Below are 18,900 nucleotides of genomic sequence, written 5' to 3' on the forward strand. Positions count from 1 at the left end.
TAACTTTTTTCTTTTGAGTTTTTTTTCTATGTTACTATGTTAGTTGAGAATTTATTAAACCTTTTAATGTGAAATTATTCCAAACGTCGAATCAGTGGTAGAGGGTACTTATTATTAGCCAACTCTGTATTATCCTAATGTTTGGAAAACGTAAAATATCCTTTAATTGATTTTGATTATCAAAATGTTTTGAAAATGTCTCGTTTATAAATGTGCAGAGATCCCCTTTAATTGAACTAGGAATGTTTTTAAAATTGTTATCCCTTGCTAATACACGTTGTTGTTAAAGAAAATGTTATAACTAATTTATTTTTTAATTTGAATTGAATTGCAAACTAGTTTATTTGTTAAATACTATTAGGTATCAAGAAAACAAGTAATCAAATGATTTCAACATTTTAATTTACCCAGTTAATTTTGCCTCAAACATGAAAGATTTTTTTAGTTTTATCTAGGTTAACAATTAACATTGAAGAATTTAAATTTAAACACTAATAATTATCAAAATAGGTAGTCACAGGCATTAAAAAAATAATAAAATATACCCAGTAATCAAATGATTTCAAAAATTGAATTTAAATTTAAAAAAAATTAAAAAATTTATTTCGAAATTCAACCGGTTATATTTTAATCTAGCATTAATTTCGCTAGTAACAAATGTTGAAGAATTTAATTTTGAAAGGAAATAGTAGTAGTTACGTAGAAACCGATTAATTAAATTAATTCTTTTATTTAAGTCATAAAATGTGCTTCAACAACTTTGCTAACATTAATTGGGTTAATAGCAAACAATTTATAATTTCATTTTCCTAGGATTTCTTTTTTTTTTGGAAGGCAAATTAAATTTTACTTAGTTTTTCGTTAACAACGGGCATTGATGGAGAGGGATTTACGGAGAGTTATTGGGATAGAACGGATTATTTGTTGGAGATTATCAAAAAAGTAAGGTTTTAATAGCTAAATTAAGATTTCAATTTTTTTGTTAAACGCCGCGTTTTAATACCTCATTTTTTACTTTATTTTTTTTCATTCAAAAGTGGGTAACATAAGTATCCTTCACTATTCACTTTCCATCTTCCTTCACAAAACATTCCTCATAGTAACCCCAACCTAACACACAATTTGCTGCTGAAGGTATCGACTCCAATAGCTTCATCTCCGAGAAAATGTCAACCAAGGTAAAACTCTATCCTAACTCTTCTCTTGATAGTGATCGGTTATTAATCATCATCTGCATGTAGTGTCAATGTAATAAAAATTTAATCGTTGTAAAATCAAAATAAGCTAGTTAACATTTTTTAAATGAATGGGTGACTGATTTGGGTTTCTCATTTGTTCATCTAAAATGGGTTTTATGCATTTAGGTTTGATTAAGATTGTTCTGTTAAAGATTCAATAGATCACGACAGTAACCTATTTTAACAAAAATAAAGTTGCACTGTATGTGGAAAAATTGAACCACTTTGTTTCCAATTCCAAAAACATGCATGTCTGTAGATTTTAAATCAAAAGATTCAACTGTATGAGTTTTTTTAAATGAACTATGATTTTGTTCATTTTTCAACATGATCTCTGTCTGACCCTTTCCATAGATGACATCTTCGAAGGACAAGGGTAAGAGATTACAAGTGATGGATCACGGTACCACACAGAACTACAAGTTGAGGTTTCTGAAGCCAGTAATAAGGCCATCAATGTTCAAACTGGTTGACCACACATCCCTTGACTACACACCTTTTAATTTTCAAGTTTTTGCAATACTCTCGATGTTTTGACAGAACTTGACCTATGTGTAATAGTCATTACCTATAACTCCTGATGAGCTACCAAACCGTACCCCCTACCTGGACCTGGTTATGCCTGACGGAAGGAATAACCCCTGTTGGTGCTTTTGGTCGCAACTCCAAAGTGGCAAAATTGCATTGACTCGTGGTTGGGAGGAGTTCTACCAGATGTACAAAACAATCTGGACTCCATGCTATATTTCACACATAAAGGAAACTCCAATTTTCAAGTCCGGATTTTTGATTTTGGTGGCATTGAGAATTCATACCAACTCCGTGATCCTGAAGAATCGCCATATGTAAGGACTGGTAATTATAAAATTGCAAAGTGTATCAATATCCCTCCTTCAGCCAGTGCTAGAGCCGTTGCCGCTAAGGTCAAAAGCAAGTGGCCTTTTTTGTGATGGACCTAACTGCTCGCATGTTGTCGTCGCGATTGTTGGTAAGCGTTAACTTGTTACAACATTTTGGTTGAAATATTATTTTACTGAAAAAAGGATTAAATTAGCTAATACTAACTGAAATATCTTGTGTATAATCAGCCGAACGTCCCTCATCTCGGTCACTTCACTGGTTAGAGACACCCTATCATCCTTACACAGGGCCACATACAGGTCGAAGCTACATATACAAGGTACAGTGGAAAAAGAGATGGTAGCTTCGGTGTTATTTTTGGAGGTTGGGAGAACTTTGCTTCATTGTGCAACTTCAAGCCAGGTGGTGTGGGGGTCTTCGAGGTGATATCAACTGAGCCAGTAACGATCATCCAGGTTCGATACAGATAGGATGCATAAGGATGAGTAACTGAAGGCATAATGCACCTGTGTTTGACATCTTTGTCCATATATCATGATCTATCTTTTCCCGTATTTTTAGGAAGTATAAAACTAGATTATCTGTTTCTTGGTTGTTGAACAATTATATTGACTTTTTTGGGTGTTATTAAGTTGAAAACAAATTTGGGTATTAACTAAATCAGAATCGCATTCGCAAATAATATAGGTTTTTGCACGTTTTTTATTGACTTTACCATTTTAACTTGATTGGACAAAAATTAGTTTTCCAAGTACAAATGGCAAAATTGCCTTTTTTTTTCTCAAGTAATCCCAGAATGAATTTATTACTTTGTTGGCCTTTACAAAAGCTTTTAAAAAAAATCTGGCCCAATCGGTGAGGAAGACAATAAAATCTCATATTTTTGTAAATGAAACTATTTTAATATGTTGGGTATTAAATTGACCATTTTAAGAGGGGTTTTTTTTAAATTGGTTTTCTTGGACCTTGAAATGTTAAAGAAAAAAAAGTGACTCGAGAAAGATGAACACACCGGTAATGTTTGAAGGAAGCCATATGTCACCAGTTATTTTTTGTTGAACTTGGTTTAATGAAAAATGTTTTTCTTTTTGGTACATGAACAAAATATTAAAAAATTAATCCGGCCCAATCAATGAGTAAAATAGCCCAACCGCAGCTTCTTTTAATGACTCAAGGATGGGTAATTTATTATAGTTCGGCTTAGATCTCAGCTGGGTTCCAAGTCCAGCGTGGAGTGTGTATTTTATTTTTTTTATTTCTTAAGGTCCGTAAGCACATGTAATCAGAGGGTGATCCATAATCATAAACAACTTAGGGTAACCGCATACTTTGATATCATCATCCTATCACGTCAGCCCTATCATGTTTGTGGTGGCTTCTACCTTTAAGGCGTTCAACACTATATCTTCATCGTAAGAAGTCATTTGTTTCCCCTTCGATTAACATGTTTGACTTTGTACATTATAAGTTATAAGGATATGTGTGTTTCTCATTTGCTTGATTTTTTTTAATCACTTTGTAATCAGATGGACAGCAGTTGAAACATTGGAAACAACACGGAGTAGGTTGTATCCAGTACGAAAGGAAATTGATGAAGAAACTAATACCCAAAGACAACAGGATTGGTAGTAGTTTGGTGGATCTCTTTATTTTCGGGTATGTGAATATATGATTTCTTTGCTTCAATGAATGTAAATTTCTGTATATGTTATTTTTGGCGTCGTTGTTTGTGCAACGAGGTTTGTATTTAGTGTCAAAGTTCAGACCACCTAATATCCAGAAACACTAACGGATGAGGTACATGCGAACAATAGTCAATATGATGGTCAATAACCTTTGCTGCTGCATGAAGAATGTATGTAGTCTCGATATACCCATATTGGAACACATGTAAGCTTAAGATCCAGCTATTATACAAAGCCCAGACCCGTTTTCCTTTTCGCCCACTACTGATGAATCGGTACGTAATATTGTATTTAGCTTTGTCTATTCCGTTAGAAAATAAGCTGTTAAAATTTTGTCTGACGCAAACCTAATAAAAGGGGATCTGTTTTATACTATGAAATTTGAATTCGTTGGAATTACCAAGCGGAAATAAAATAAAAGCAAATGAGAGTAAGAATGAAGAGGTTAGCATTTGGTTAAATGAATGTTTGGTATAGAGTTCTCAAGTTACAGGGACTAAAGTCTGAGTATTTTTGTGGTATGTACGTGTTAAGGTCAATCCTAAGTTAAAATTCGTGTGTGATCCATTAATGTGACTCAGAAGTCGATTATTCCAGTTTGTCGAATTTCCGTCACGATCACTACCGTGTGGGAAATGATTTTCCAATTCGCATGGTTGCGATCGTTACAAAAAATGTTTCAAACTAAAATAATCGATCTCTGAGATACTCGATTGAATCACCATGGATTTGTATTTGGATTAACTTGTACTCTTAACAACCACAAAATATCCATGCTTTAATCCTAGTAACTCATTAATTCTGTGCCAACCTTCATTTAACCAAACACTGATATTTTCTTTTGTGCTCCATTTTCCTTTTATTTTATTTTCGGTTGGAAGTTCCAACGATATCGGATTTTACGGTTGTCTATGACCTGTGTTACGAAGCACAAACTAGCAACTGATTTTGTTTTACTAGTAGTTGCTTAATATTAATTAACGCAGAATGTCATATTGGAAATTATTCTAACACATTCTCAACTACATGCATGAGGGGTGATCCATAATCATAAACAAAGTAGGTCACGCATACTTTAATATCATCATCCTATCTCCTTAGCCCTATCATGTTCGTGGTGGTGAGTACCTTTCGGGCGTTCAAGTGCATATCTTTATTGTAAACACTCATTCGTCTCCCCTTGGATTAACATGTTTGACTTTGTACATTATAAGGTATTAGGATCTGTGTGTTTCTCATTTGGTGTTTTTTTAATCATTTTGAAATCAGATGAACAGCGGTTGAAATATTGGAAACACCACGGAGTAGGTTGTGTCCACTGGAAAAAGAAATTGATGAAGAACCTAAAACCCAAAGGCTAAAGGGTAAGTAGCAGTTTCGTGGATCCTTTTTTTAAGTTTACTAAATTAATTGATTTTTTTGATTCTTCGATTGTGTATAGTTATCGTGCTGAGTTTTCTTAATCAGTTGTTTGTGCAATCGTGATGGTACTGGGATCAAAGATCAGGCCAGGGGCTATTCGATAAAACAAATACGGATGACTTAGCATAGAGAACAATAGTCTTTTCTTTCTTGGTGACGCACGGAGAATCTATGAAGAATCTATGGCTACGTGAATCAAGTAATTATAATGTTGTAGTCTTTTCTTTCTTGAACTGTCTTCACATATACTTTTCTTACAGTCATTGTTAATTAATTTTTAATATTAGGTCATAATAGTCAACAATGTTACAAATGCCAGATGACTACATTTTGGAAATATTCAAGCTCTCAATCCAAGGAAGCAAAACCCTGCCTATCAAAGTCATGCTGTAGTCAAATAGCTGATAACATAGAAAGATTCGCTATTGTTCAACTTAAAGGAAATGTCCGCAAGGTTTCAAACATTTATTGTTCCTAATGTTAAATTTTGTCAGTATGTAAGACTCTAACAACTTTAAAATGTTATTGAACCTAATAATCGAAACTATGATATGCGCGAATATAAATGTGTTTCTGTTTACGATTTTCTGCTTCATATATAATAAATTCATGAAACATATATATTTGAAACTGCTTTCATACACAGTGTGCCATTTTCCCTTAAAAAAATTTTTCAATGAATATAGGAAATCCATAATAACAAAATAGATTCACAACCTCAACGTAACAAAAGAGATTTACAACCATCTATGAATAATTCAACCTTGGAGACTACAACCCATTCAATATAATAATTTGGTTCGTAAATCAAATGCACTAAGAAGGGAAAAAAATCCATTAACACAGCTCTAATTTATCAACTGTATTGCATAACCACAATGGTAGGAAGTCCTTACCCCAAATGCAACCACAATAAACTGCAACTAAAATACATCAATGTAAGCAAAACACATGCATATTATTGAACATGATTGTCATCATAATGGACTAAGTAGGGAAAAAATTAATTTACACAACTTTAATTGATCAACTGAATTGCATAATCACAATGGTAGCAACTCGTTACCCAAAAGTCAATCACAATTAACTGCATCGAGAATACAGCAATGTAAGCAAATCACATACATATTATTGAACATAATTATCATCCTAATAGACATATTCACAGTTAATGTAAATAACTACAAGTTAAAACTCCTCAATACCAAGCAATGACAAATACATTGCGGTCAGTAAATCAGGATAGATCATGCTTTTAGAACCAATTATATTTGCATTACACTAAATTCAGAAGACTAATTCCTTCAAATGGTCAAAGTGTCCTATGCATCGACGCGAACAATGCCATGTACGATCCTTGTTTGTTGCCACAAGGCAGTGACGATGGTAACGAATCTCTGACATCGATCTGCACATGTGGTGTGTCACATTTATCATCAATGACATCATTAACACATTCATAGTTCGTGAATGAATGCCTCTTGTCCTGCTGTGACTCCTTCACCTGCTGATGACATCATAATCCCCAATCAGAAACTATAATCGTGCATAAAACCATAATGGTCATTCATCACAAAGTGGTTAAGAGGAATTTTACGCATCACACCTGTGTTAACGAGTAGAGATTTTTATTGAAAAAACCATTCGTGGACACGATGTCAATCGATTCACTGCTTTCATGGAGGCTCCGCTGTTTTATAAATTTTTTTAAACAAGAAGAACGAGATCTTCATTAATTTACCAAGTTCATGACACATAAATTAGAGGTTTAGATTCAAAAAAAATTACCTCATCAAAAGTGTTGTCTTTACCCTTCCGGTTCCTCATATCCGTCGCCGTAAACTTCCTTGTTCCACTCTTTTTAAAAGGCTGCGCAAACAGAGGAACATTCACATAGTTTAATAGTTTTTAAAGGGACACACACCGAAAAAGATATTCACAGTAGGAGCCTAGTTAGAATAAACAAATCGTACCTTGGTCTTAGGTCCTGAGTGGTGTTCGGACTTAACTAAGATTGACATCGAACAATTAGCAAACTTTTCTAGACTAAAACCTGAGTCCTTGGTTGATGCATTGTCGTCTGATCGATCACAAAGGTTACCTTCCACACTATGTTGCATCAGATCTGGACAGTGCTTGTAGTAATGACCGTACTTGTGGCAATTAGAGCATGCACTCTTCTTCCTCCAAGAAGACCTCTTGGAAGGGGCTCCTTTGCTTTTGACAACAAAGGGATCATTGATGCCTTCCACGTTAACATTAGGAGTTGACTTGCCTTGTTTGCGTGACTGCAGGCGGATAACTAAATTGACAAGTTCATTCTGGACTTCATCAAAGTCTGCAAGATCCTTACAAGCAATATCACACAGCTTGTTGCAATTCGATGCCAATGCACCAACTCGAAACTTTAATACCCTTTCGATGTCATCATTCATAGGCATTTCTATGCTAATAAATTCGTTCTTTGCATTCTTTGTCCACCTTTTGTAGATCAAAGAATCTGGAAACTCAAGTATGTTTTCGAACTTCATGGCACAGAAGACATGACTACACGGAATACCACGTGATTCAAACAGCTTGCACGAGCACGAGAACAGATTCTTACCTCTATCGACTTCCACCCGTCGATCTTTGGCCGGGTCTCCGAGAGCAGTCACATTGAACTCGACCTTGTCCAAGGTTGTGCTTAGTACCTTGATATTGAAAGCCCCTGCCCTCTGAATCTCATTACGAATTTTCTTGAAAATGTTTCGTGTGAAATAACATGATGCAGATCTTTCATATACCTCCAATGAGGTAATCATCACTGGCTCTGAGAACTGAGATTTAAAGTCAGCTATTAATTCGTTGTTTTTATACTCCTTTAAGGCCCTATCCAGGTTATGCATGAAATCAATGAGGGTGTTCTTGCGATTAACATAAAATCTGATGAGAGAATTTATACCTTCGCACTGTGATGTCATCCTTATGTAACCGAAAAACTTATCCCGGAGGAAACAATGGGACCACATCGCACGAGTTTTGTACGTCTTTTCCATCCAGGTACTCCCAACAAGGTTGTGCTTGTCCAAAATGGCTGCCCATCTCCGATCAAAGTCTCTCTGGTCGTTGTTGTCATATATAAAACACTTAAAATCGCGCAGGAAATTAGGATTCTTTATATTTTCACATGCATTTCTCTGTAGATGCCATCCGCATAACCGATGGGTTGCATCAGGAAGAACATTCTTGATTGCATCTTGCATGGCAAGGTCTTCGTCAGTTATTACTACTTTAGGACTTTTCCCACCCATCGCTTCAACAAAAGTTTCCAACAACCACTTATACGTCTCTGTGGTTTCGTCGGATAGTAGGCCGGAGCTGAATATAACAGTCTGCCCGTGATGATTGCATCCGGAGAAAATGACCAAAGGCTTGTTGTATTTATTCTTCTTGTAGGTTGAATCAAAGGCAACAATATCTCCAAATCAGTGATAGTCGATAATTGACTGCCCATCTGCCCGTAAAAATATGCTCGAGCCTTTCGTCACTAGTGAACGTATATTTTTCAAAGAACAGCGAATCGTTGTTTGACTTGCCAATGAAATAGTTTATTGCCGCATTGGCATCCCCGTTTTTAACTTTTGACCGACGATAACGATCAATGTGGTTGTACAAATCTTTTCGTGTGAAGCCAGCATGACGATATCCACCATTCTGGAATGCAATATACCCCATAATATGGCAGGTCTTGACACCAAACTTATGAAGATTTTCTACTTGGACTTTATCAGTGACACTGAGACAACGATTGGCTGGAACCAGATGCGCAAATTGGGGTGGGCGGGTGGCATCAGATCGTGGTTGTGAGATTCCACAAAACATGATATCTTCCATATACCGCAGCCATAGTCAAGCTTTACCCTAAGCCGAGCTGGACACTTGGTTCGCGTTAGTGACCTTGCCTCCCTTGATCTATCATCCAGATCAAGATACCTCACATTCTTACACCCTTCTTTATTACAAACAAGCTGCATGCTAATGATTCTACCTTGATTATCCCTAACCACGTCGTCCTTCCTAATTACAAATCCATGCCAACAAGAATAAGCGTTATAAAATTGGCAAGCCTCATCCTCTGTCCTAAACTCCAGGTTCCAAATATCCTCCACCATTAAATCTGCTATTCTTTTTACACCACAAACTTCTTTACTCTTGCTAGTAGAATCCAGCGAATCCACATCGTCGTCTTCAGCATCATCTTCTGTATTCGGTTGATAATCGAAATCATCACCCAAATTATTATCAGAATCATTCTTCACATCATCCTCATTTATGGACATAATTTAACCCCTGCCATAATTTTACCCAAAAATATCAATAAACAGATCCAACAGCAGCAACTACGGGTAGCTAAACTAAGCTACATGTAAAATTAAATGAACCAAAACCAATTAAACTAACCCAATTGTTTTTGACCCCAGTATAAAGTTTTAATTTCAGTTCCCCAAACCTAGCCACAGCATAGAACTGGATAATGTTACTTAATTTTCAAATCCTAGAATAGCAACCCAACACCTTAAACAGAGAACTATTTAAAAGGCATAGAATATTATCCAAATTAAACTAATCTGGATTAATAAAAAAACTTAATCGGACATACCTTGATGACAACCAAAGTTTGAGCTTGAACGGATAAAAAATGCACTCTCGGAGGGAGGTAACCTTGCCGAATCGGACGCACCTAATTCGAAGCTAGCCGAAAAATGAATGTTGGTAAACCAGCTTCAAGCAGTCACAGTTTCGGATCAAGCAGAAGTTCAGCTATAAATTTCTCTACTGGAACCACATCAGTTTAGCGTTCGCCCTCTCTTCAGTTGACGTCGACGCCAATCCGACGGAACCAGAGCATCAGTTCCGGAACCTGTTACTCGAACGAGATCATTCTTGCTAAATGGACGCTGGGTATAGAACGACGGCGAAAAAATCAAACGGGGTTGGGTAGTGGGTTCTAGGATAACAACTTTCAGGGCTGGGTAGTGGGTATAGAACGAAGGAGAAAAAACCATGGGTAGTGGGTTCTATGCGTTTTCCAAGTTATGAGACATGCATGTTGAATTTCAAGAAGAGATGGAGGGTATTTTTTAAAATTAAAAACAAGTTAGAGATTACAAATTATAATTGCAAATATTCTCCAATACACTATACAGTATATGTATACAATAATTAATGTAGTATTTGTTATGGTATATGTTCATGAAAGGCTTTTGCTATAACCAATGAATGCATTAATGAAAGTTTGAAAATTTTTTTGATCAATGGCTGAGATGATGACACATGTGCAAGGGCAATTTACCCACAAAATTAGCATGGGTTTGGAAGAAATCACCTTGAAATTTTGATTCTGTTGTATGCGCTTTTGTGATATCAAAAATCTTATATATTTTTTATTTTTTTATTTACTTTGCATAAATAAAATATTTGTGTTGTAGAAAAATACAAATACTCTTCAGAAAACTTTGTCCATCCAAACCCTAGTCAATAAGGTTGTTATCGTAGATAATTTATTTACGGATGATCTACTACTCGACGACATAATGAAAATTGTGAGAGGTTTAATGCACAAAAATCATCGTTACTTTTAAGAATATTCTCTTTATATTTATTTAAAAATTTATTATTTTTAAAGTTTAACTATAAGACTTCAGTAAATAAAGTAAAGTATTTATAACTTTGATTATAGCTCTATATTATATTTCTTATTATTATACATATTGACATATTTAAAAAATAAATTATAATAATAATAAATTATAATCATGATAATTAATATTAAAAGATATTTACGACCATTTATACCGGGAACATTCATTCTATCTTTTATTATTACCTTATTTTTTGTTGGCTTTTTGCTTGTGTTATTACAGATAGTGATATAGGAATTTTAACTTCAATGTTTAACTCATATGAAACAAAGTAAAAAAGCAAAAATATCAAGAGAATGAAATTTTTTAATTTTTTTTAATAATTGAGGGAATCAAGTATAATCTCTCATCATTAATTTTATAAGTAGAACTAAAAGACAAATTAAACGTGAAAAAAAAATTAAAGCATTGAAAGATTAAAAATTACACTTTATCCCTTCAATTATTTAAAAAAATTATTTTCAAACATAAATACATTGTGAAGTGAAAAATGCCATGCTATTTTAGAGAATTATATATAGGATAAGATAGGATAGATCATAAAAAATAGGAACATATATTAACTATTAAGGTAAGGTATTATATATGGATTTGAATGAATTTGGTGTATCATATACCCCAATACAATTAAATAACCCACCAAATTCTTAGAAAATTTAGTATTGATCATTTTGTAATTTACATCAATTTTTGTTGATCAAATTTATACAAATATTTTGAATAAAAATTGATTATATATTTGTCCTAAATAGATCTATATAAATTGAATCAGACTAATTCAATTTAGATATTTATACGTAAATTGAATTAGTCCAATTCAAATTAGCAAGCATCCAAGTAAATCAAATTAGACGAATTAGACCAATTCAATTTAATAGAGGAGAAGAGAAAACTTGATCTGCTAGTAAATTGAACTAGGAAATTTTGATTTATAAGAGGATGTAGTTAAAGGGAAAATCGTATTACCCTAATTTGATTTGCTTAGAGCGTTTCTCACCATAAATCGAATTTTTTGATTCAATTTATTCTTAAATTTCCTATATAAAGATCAAGTTGCCTTCATATGATTTATATTCACTTTTCCCCTCCTTAAAACCCACGCCAAAGAGAATCGTATCTAAAGCTGTCCATATTGCTAGTAACATCAACGAGGAAGTAAATACATAAAATTTATTTTTTTTCATGATAGATTAGAAATATTAGCGATCCTTAGTAACTTAGAATTATTATATTATAAATTTTAGTTAGAGTAGTGATTTAGAATTTTTATTAATTTTTAAATTAGAAATGTTAGTGATAATAGTTATTTAGAATTTTTTATCATAGCTAAATTTAGATAGGTGTTAATTGTAATTGAATGTAGATTTGTAAAAATTTGATTTTTATGAATAAGGCTAGAGTAGCATATATGGTGGAGACATCAAGATTAAAATTTGCATATATGATATTATTAGACTTTAACTTTTTAGGATAAGATTGTCATCACTTTGGATAAGAAGTACTTAATAAATTATAAGATTATGAATTGAACTATTATTTAATTTTTTTTCAGTGTGTTATGAATAGTATTAAACTCTTTTAATCGATTTATCTGTTGATTGTGTAAAGTTTGTTATGAATTCTTAAGAAATATTTTTTTACTATTATGTTGCCGACCCGTTGTGTTAACAATATGAGGAGGCAACATGGTATGTCCCTGGATGACTGGGTCATACCGTACTTGGAGACCACCAGATTATACCATCTTATGAGACTCAATGATCATTATTTTAAGCTGGATGAGCCACTAGTTAGTGCTTTTGTTGAGAGATGGCATCTTTAGATGCATACGTTTCATATCTCATTTGGGGAGTGCATCATTACATTACAAGATGTGGTGTACCAGCTCGACATTCCGATCAATGGTGACTACGTGAGTGGGTTCTTGACAAACTTCGAGAGATTTATTGAGCGTGGCTGACCTGCCTAGACTTGGTTTGAGGAGTTGCTTGGTGTGCTACCGCATGCGGTCGGCATTGACAAGTTTACTATGAAGTACACGTGATTTCAGGTACTGAGTTTTCTGTAACTCGGTCTGAAACTATAACTTGCCTCTGTCGCGTTTTATAATATCTTAATCAACGTAGCGGTATTAACTTTGACCATAGAATAGATGAAACCACATATGACATGGTAATCAAACTTTCAGTGATCACTAAAAGTTTTTGTGAATAGAGATATGTGAGGTCCATTATACCTTCTGACATTCCAATTACCCTTTCACAAGCAAAGAGTAATCCTAATCAACCAAGTGCAACCTTTTTCAAATTCCTTATAGTTTCCATGGTACTTGATGTGATCTGACTCTAACACTATATACTCAACTCCACGATGGATGCTATAAGTCTTGTGTAACACCCTAATATTCAAATTCTTATGCTCAAGTCATAAGTCATCGATAATAAGGTGGTACGACTCTAGAATTAGATTACAATACATTCATATATATAATATGAAGAAGGTATTAACGAGAAGCCTGAAAAGAGTAAAATAAAATCGCGAACAGATAACACTCTCGCATGCGATAACAGAAGAATAAAGAGCACTCAAAAAGTAGGGGTAACGATAAAACAGTAAACAAGGATAGGATAGGACAAAATATAAATATATAACATATGTAAATAGCTACTAGTCGCGACCTACGAAGTTTAGGCCGACTAGGGTATAGAATAAAAGTAGTTTGATAACAATATCTCCTATCTCTCCCAAAAGATACATAAAGGCCTCTATAGACAAGTTTTCAAGAGGATTAAATACATAACATAAGTTTTTCAAAACAAAAGCGGAGATAATCTAAACAAGATAAAGCAGAAATCTAATGATCTTCGCCAACTTTCAGATGAAGCATAACTCACTGTTGAGCACCTGGACCTGCATCTGAAAAACAAGAGATATATATGGAATGAGAACCCCCGACTCATGGGTTTCTAATACGGTAAAAGTGCCAAATAAATACTGCATAAGGCAACATAAACTCACTAAGCAATCTTAATTCTCCACACATCACTATGTCCATCTTAAGTTATTTCTAATCCATAATCTTGGCAACTAATATAAGGGGATTCTAAGTCTAAGTCAATATTTTTCATCTTTCCCCAACTCTTCATTCAAAAAAAATCATGATTATAACCAGCCCTCAGCGTCAACCAACAGCAGCATGAGGGATCTCTCAGTTGTACAAGCACAAACAAAACAGACAAGTAATACATAGGTAGATACAAATAATACAAGTAGCATATAGTCATGTAACATAGCATATACAATTAGGCAATCCGAAACAAGTGAGAAAATCCAAACAAGTCAAACATATGCAAATAATGTATGCTTGCCCTATGGCCGATGATATCATCTGTTGGTTATATAGCCAACCCGACATATCTTGGTTGCTAACCATTGGACAGTCCCTGCGAGAACACATCCCCAAGCTCAAAATCATAATCATTCAATATATATATATATATATATATATCCATGGGGGAAAGCTCATCCGAAAAGTTATAAGTGTCCAGCCACACTTACGACACAGGGTCAACAGAATCTCGGATCTCAACCTGGAGCAAGTGGAGCCAACCTACTGCATCTACCCAAGAAAATCCAAAACTCAGATAATTTCTCAAATCTCAAATCATTCTCGACTGGGAGCAAGTGGGTGCTAACCACTGCATCTACCCTAGGAGAATCAAACCAAACACAGAGCAAGTGGATCAATGCCACTGCATCTACCTAGGCAGGTGTATCAAAATTAAAATCGAGTTCAAAAACAATCTCACAATCAACAACATTCTTATCATCAATGACATAATCATCATCATTCTCATTATCAATCTCATAATCATCATTATTCTCATTATCAATCTGATAATCATCATCATTCTCACTTAACATCTTATTCATTTCTCTCAATTTTACTAATTCAATTCATTTGGTTTTATCCCTAACTCTTCCATCCTCAATTCCACCGGCTCTAGACTCATATCGAAATTTATAAAGGTTTAGAAGACCAAAAGAATAGTTAAAAGACATAAAAAGACACTTTTTCAAATTCTGGGGATTGTTCGTACGCATGCATGTGGCTTGCATACGCATAGGTTGAAAATTTGGGTGTCGCGTACGCGAGCCCTTGTCCGCGTACGCGAGTGTTGAAGACATAAGCTTTCCTTCGCGTAGCATAATATGTCCGCGTACATGGGACCGCTGGATAGCGCCCAGCGCCCGCATCGTGTGGCACCCCTGCATACGCGAGTGTTGCAGAATTGCCAAAAAGCTGTTAAGTGTAAAATTCAGTTTTTGAACCCAATTGTCAAACCTTCATATCTTTTGGTACAAAATTTATTTTCAACCATTCTTGAACCGTTGAAAATATCGACAAATGAATTTTCATGAATATCCAATTTTGAAAGTTTTCGAACTCTGAGGGCTGAGTTACGGCCTACCAAATTTGGTCAAAAAAATTTTTTTTTACTAAAAATACACATTTACCAATTTTGTAAAGATTCACAAGTCTCAATCATTTTCAACCAAAAACATGAACCCAAACCAACTCAATCCACATATTCACACTCAACCAAATCCAAACTTACTCCAATTACAAAATTCAACTCAAATTCCATCAATTTCACATCTCAATCCTCAATTTCCAATTTCTTAACAATCATTCTTACTTTTCACTCATTCATTATCAAATTTTCATTCAATAACATACATCATCACACAATTCAATAATCACATACCGTCCTTACTTTTCCCCCGCCTCCAGCCTGAATTCACGACCTTTGGTTCCAGATTTCAAAAACCAGAAACAAACCGACAAGTGCACCGGGTCGTATCAAGTAATACCTCAGGTGAGTGAGGTTCTGATAAACCTTATTTTTAGGGTTTATCTTGTGTTGAATTTAGAGGATTTTATCAACTTTTTCCATATTTATTCACTAAAATAGCATGGTTTTGTAAATTCTCCTTTAATTGTGTTTAAGAGTGAAAACATACTTTTTAGGCCCAAAAATTGATAAATTTAATTCATTTTAATTCTATTTGATGTCTTGATATGTTTGTTAAGTGATTTCAGATTTAGAAGGCAAATATTGGATTGAGGGAATGAAGAAAAAGCATGTAAAAATAGAGAACTCATGAAGAAATGAAGAAATTGCTAAGCTGTCAATCATGACCTCTTCGTACTAAATCGATCATAACTTGAGCTACAGAGGTCCGAATGAGGCGGTTCTAGTTGCGTTGGAAATCTAACATCCGGGACTTCAAAATGATATGCAATTTACTATAGTTGCCTTGCAGTTAGGTGACGCGTATGCATCGCCCATGCGTGCGCGTTGCAGGATCAGCGTGACTCACTTAAAGGCAACACGTGACCAGCGCTTTCTGAAGCATTTTGGGTCCAATCTAACCCATTTCTGATGCTATTGAACTAGGGATTGAAGGGGGAATGAACCAAGTAGTCATAGTTGAGTTTTCATTATGTTTTAGGTTAGAATTCTAGAGAGAGAAGCTCTCTCTTCTCTCTAGAATTATGTTAGATTTAGTTTAATTTCTCTTAGATCTAGGTTTTAGTTGTTGCTTTCATTTAGTTTCCTTTACCATTTATTGTTCCTACATCTTTGCTCTCTTAGCTTTATTTGTTATTTCCTTTATTTTGTTATTCTCATGTTCATGCACTTTTGTTCCCTTTGATTTCAATTAATGCAATTTATATTTGATGTTCTTATTGTTTAATTGCTTTGCTATTGTTGTTTTTTTGATTTGGTAGTTGTAGATTTTACATTTCTTACAATTTTACCTTGCTTTCCTTTTATGCCTTCCAAGTGTTTAATAAAATGCTTTGTTGGATTTTAGAATAGATTTTCTATTATTGGCTTGGGATGGTAACTTGGGTGACCTTGAGTTGCTAATGTCCAAGTGATTGATAATTGGTGTCCATTGACACTAGCTTTCACTAAGTCAATTAGTGAGTGGCTAGGACTTATTGATTGGGATTGATAAAGCTCATTTGACTTTCCTTCACTTGTTGGAGGATGACTTAATGGGATTGATCCTTGCAATTATCATGTTGTGGTTAGTAACAAGGATAGAGATCCTTAACCATCAACCTTTGTCAAGACCTTTTTATCATTTGAGTTTCCTTTACTTTCTTGCAATTTACATTTCTTGTCTATTATTTCAAAAATCCCAAAATACTTTTCTCATAACCAATAACATGAACACTTCCCTGTAATTCCTTGAGAGATGACCCGATATTTAAATACTTTGGTTATTTTTATTGGGGTTTGTACTTGTGACAAACAAATTAAACTTTGATTGAGAATTGTTGTTGATTTAGAACTATACTTGCAACGAGATTTTATTGTAAAATTCTATACCGACAATTTTCCTTCATCAAAATTTTGGTGCCCTTGCTTGCAAATGTATACCTTGTTATTGGTTATTGTATATATGTGAATATTGTGAATTTGCTTCTTTGTTAGTTGTTGCTAGTTTTAGGAGTTTGCTTTCATTATTTCTTATTAGCTTTTGATTTTATTTGTCTTTTCACTATGAAATCTCATCATTTTGGCTATGAGTGTGGTCATAACTATGTTGTAGGAAATGGAAATTTCAATGACAACATGCATCAAGGATGGAACAATCAAAGAGGGGAGGAGCCTCAAGGATTTAATCAACCCTCTTGGCAATAACCTCCTCCAATGTACTATAAGCAACAACCATTCCATGATGCATACCAAGACAATGGTTATGGTGGACCTCTTTGTGACAATCAACAACCACCACCATATACCTACGAACTCCCTCCTCAACATAGCCCTCAACCACCATACTCACAAGCCCCATTCTACCACACACTTTCCTATGATCCACTTCTATCATATTACCAACATCCTCTACCACATCCTTGTGACCATTATGAGTGAAAACCCATAGAACCACCACAATTCCATCACAATTACTCCCAAGAACCACTTCAATACACACCATCTCTATACCCTCACCAAGAAGAACTACCTTCCTATTAGAACCCTTCCTCCCAAATAATAAACCCTCCTATCCACTCCAAGCTCCAATGGATGATTCTTTCACTTTGTTACTTCAAGGGCAAAGAGAAATGCAAAGGGAGACACTAGAATTCGTGGCTACCTTATCCAAGATAGTAAACACTTTAGCCTCCCGATACTCATGCATTTAAGGCATTCCCATTGCCAATTGTGGAGAATCAATAGAATAGTGTAGCATAAAGGAGAGATTAGAAACTCCGGTGGAGAACAAGGAGTGGAATTTTGTATTGGAGCAATTGGAGGAAGCCATGATTGCTGAAGAAGAGGAAGAAGTAGTTGAAGACTTAAAAGATGTAGAACCAACATGGGAATCTCAAGAACCTCCCTCTAAGAAGCTTGAAATTGATGTTGAGGAGGGTGTACAACCTCCAAGACATATCATAGTTTAAGACTTTGAAGAGGTTGATCAAGAGATGGATTCAAACATTGATGAATTCTTATCTACAATTGAATCCTCTCCCATTGGACTTGAAATAGAGATCAAAGAAGAAGATTCACAACCTCTAAAACCCTTGGTAAATGATGAAGAAGAAATTGAATTGGAAGAAAGCTACCAAGACGAAAGTTTTGAAGAAGTTGTCAAGCAAGAGGAAGAAGTGGAAGTTGAATAAACTTGCCTAAAGGTGGAAGTAATCAAAGAAGAACACAAGGGAGTGGAGCTTGTAAGGCCATTGGAAATACCTCTTCCCAAGCCATCACCATCCATCCATTCATTCAAGTGGGTAAACCTCTTATCTCTAAGCTTTATAATCCCACTTGAATATGGTTTGCTTGAGACGGATTGGCAACTTAGAGTTCTTTCTGGCTTTAAGAGTAAAAGAGAGAGGGTTAGTAGTTGGAAACAACATTTGAAGTTCATTGTGTTTGAGAGGTCAAGGTTGAATTGCAAAGGTTCGAGACATGCTAATTTGAA

The 18,900-nt window shown here is 34.7% G+C and overlaps 1 protein-coding gene across 1 annotated transcript; it reads right to left on the reverse strand.

The window, feature by feature from the left end:
- Positions 1 to 8,961: 8,961 nt before the first annotated feature.
- On the reverse strand, positions 8,962 to 9,528 carry LOC107474149 (protein FAR1-RELATED SEQUENCE 5-like). The gene has a single exon (XM_016093747.1). It carries the CDS (start codon positions 9,526 to 9,528, stop codon positions 8,962 to 8,964), a length of 567 nt encoding a protein of 188 aa, XP_015949233.1.
- Between the last annotated feature and the right edge of the window lie 9,372 nt (positions 9,529 to 18,900).

This window comes from Arachis duranensis, chromosome 2 (assembly GCF_000817695.3).
Source record: "Arachis duranensis cultivar V14167 chromosome 2, aradu.V14167.gnm2.J7QH, whole genome shotgun sequence".
Lineage (NCBI taxonomy): Eukaryota > Viridiplantae > Streptophyta > Magnoliopsida > Fabales > Fabaceae > Arachis > Arachis duranensis.

What these genes read in the sequence shown, in the direction of transcription:
- LOC107474149 (XM_016093747.1), bottom strand. Translation starts at nt 9,528, where the DNA reads ATGTCCATAAATGAGGATGATGTGAAGAATGATTCTGATAATAATTTG.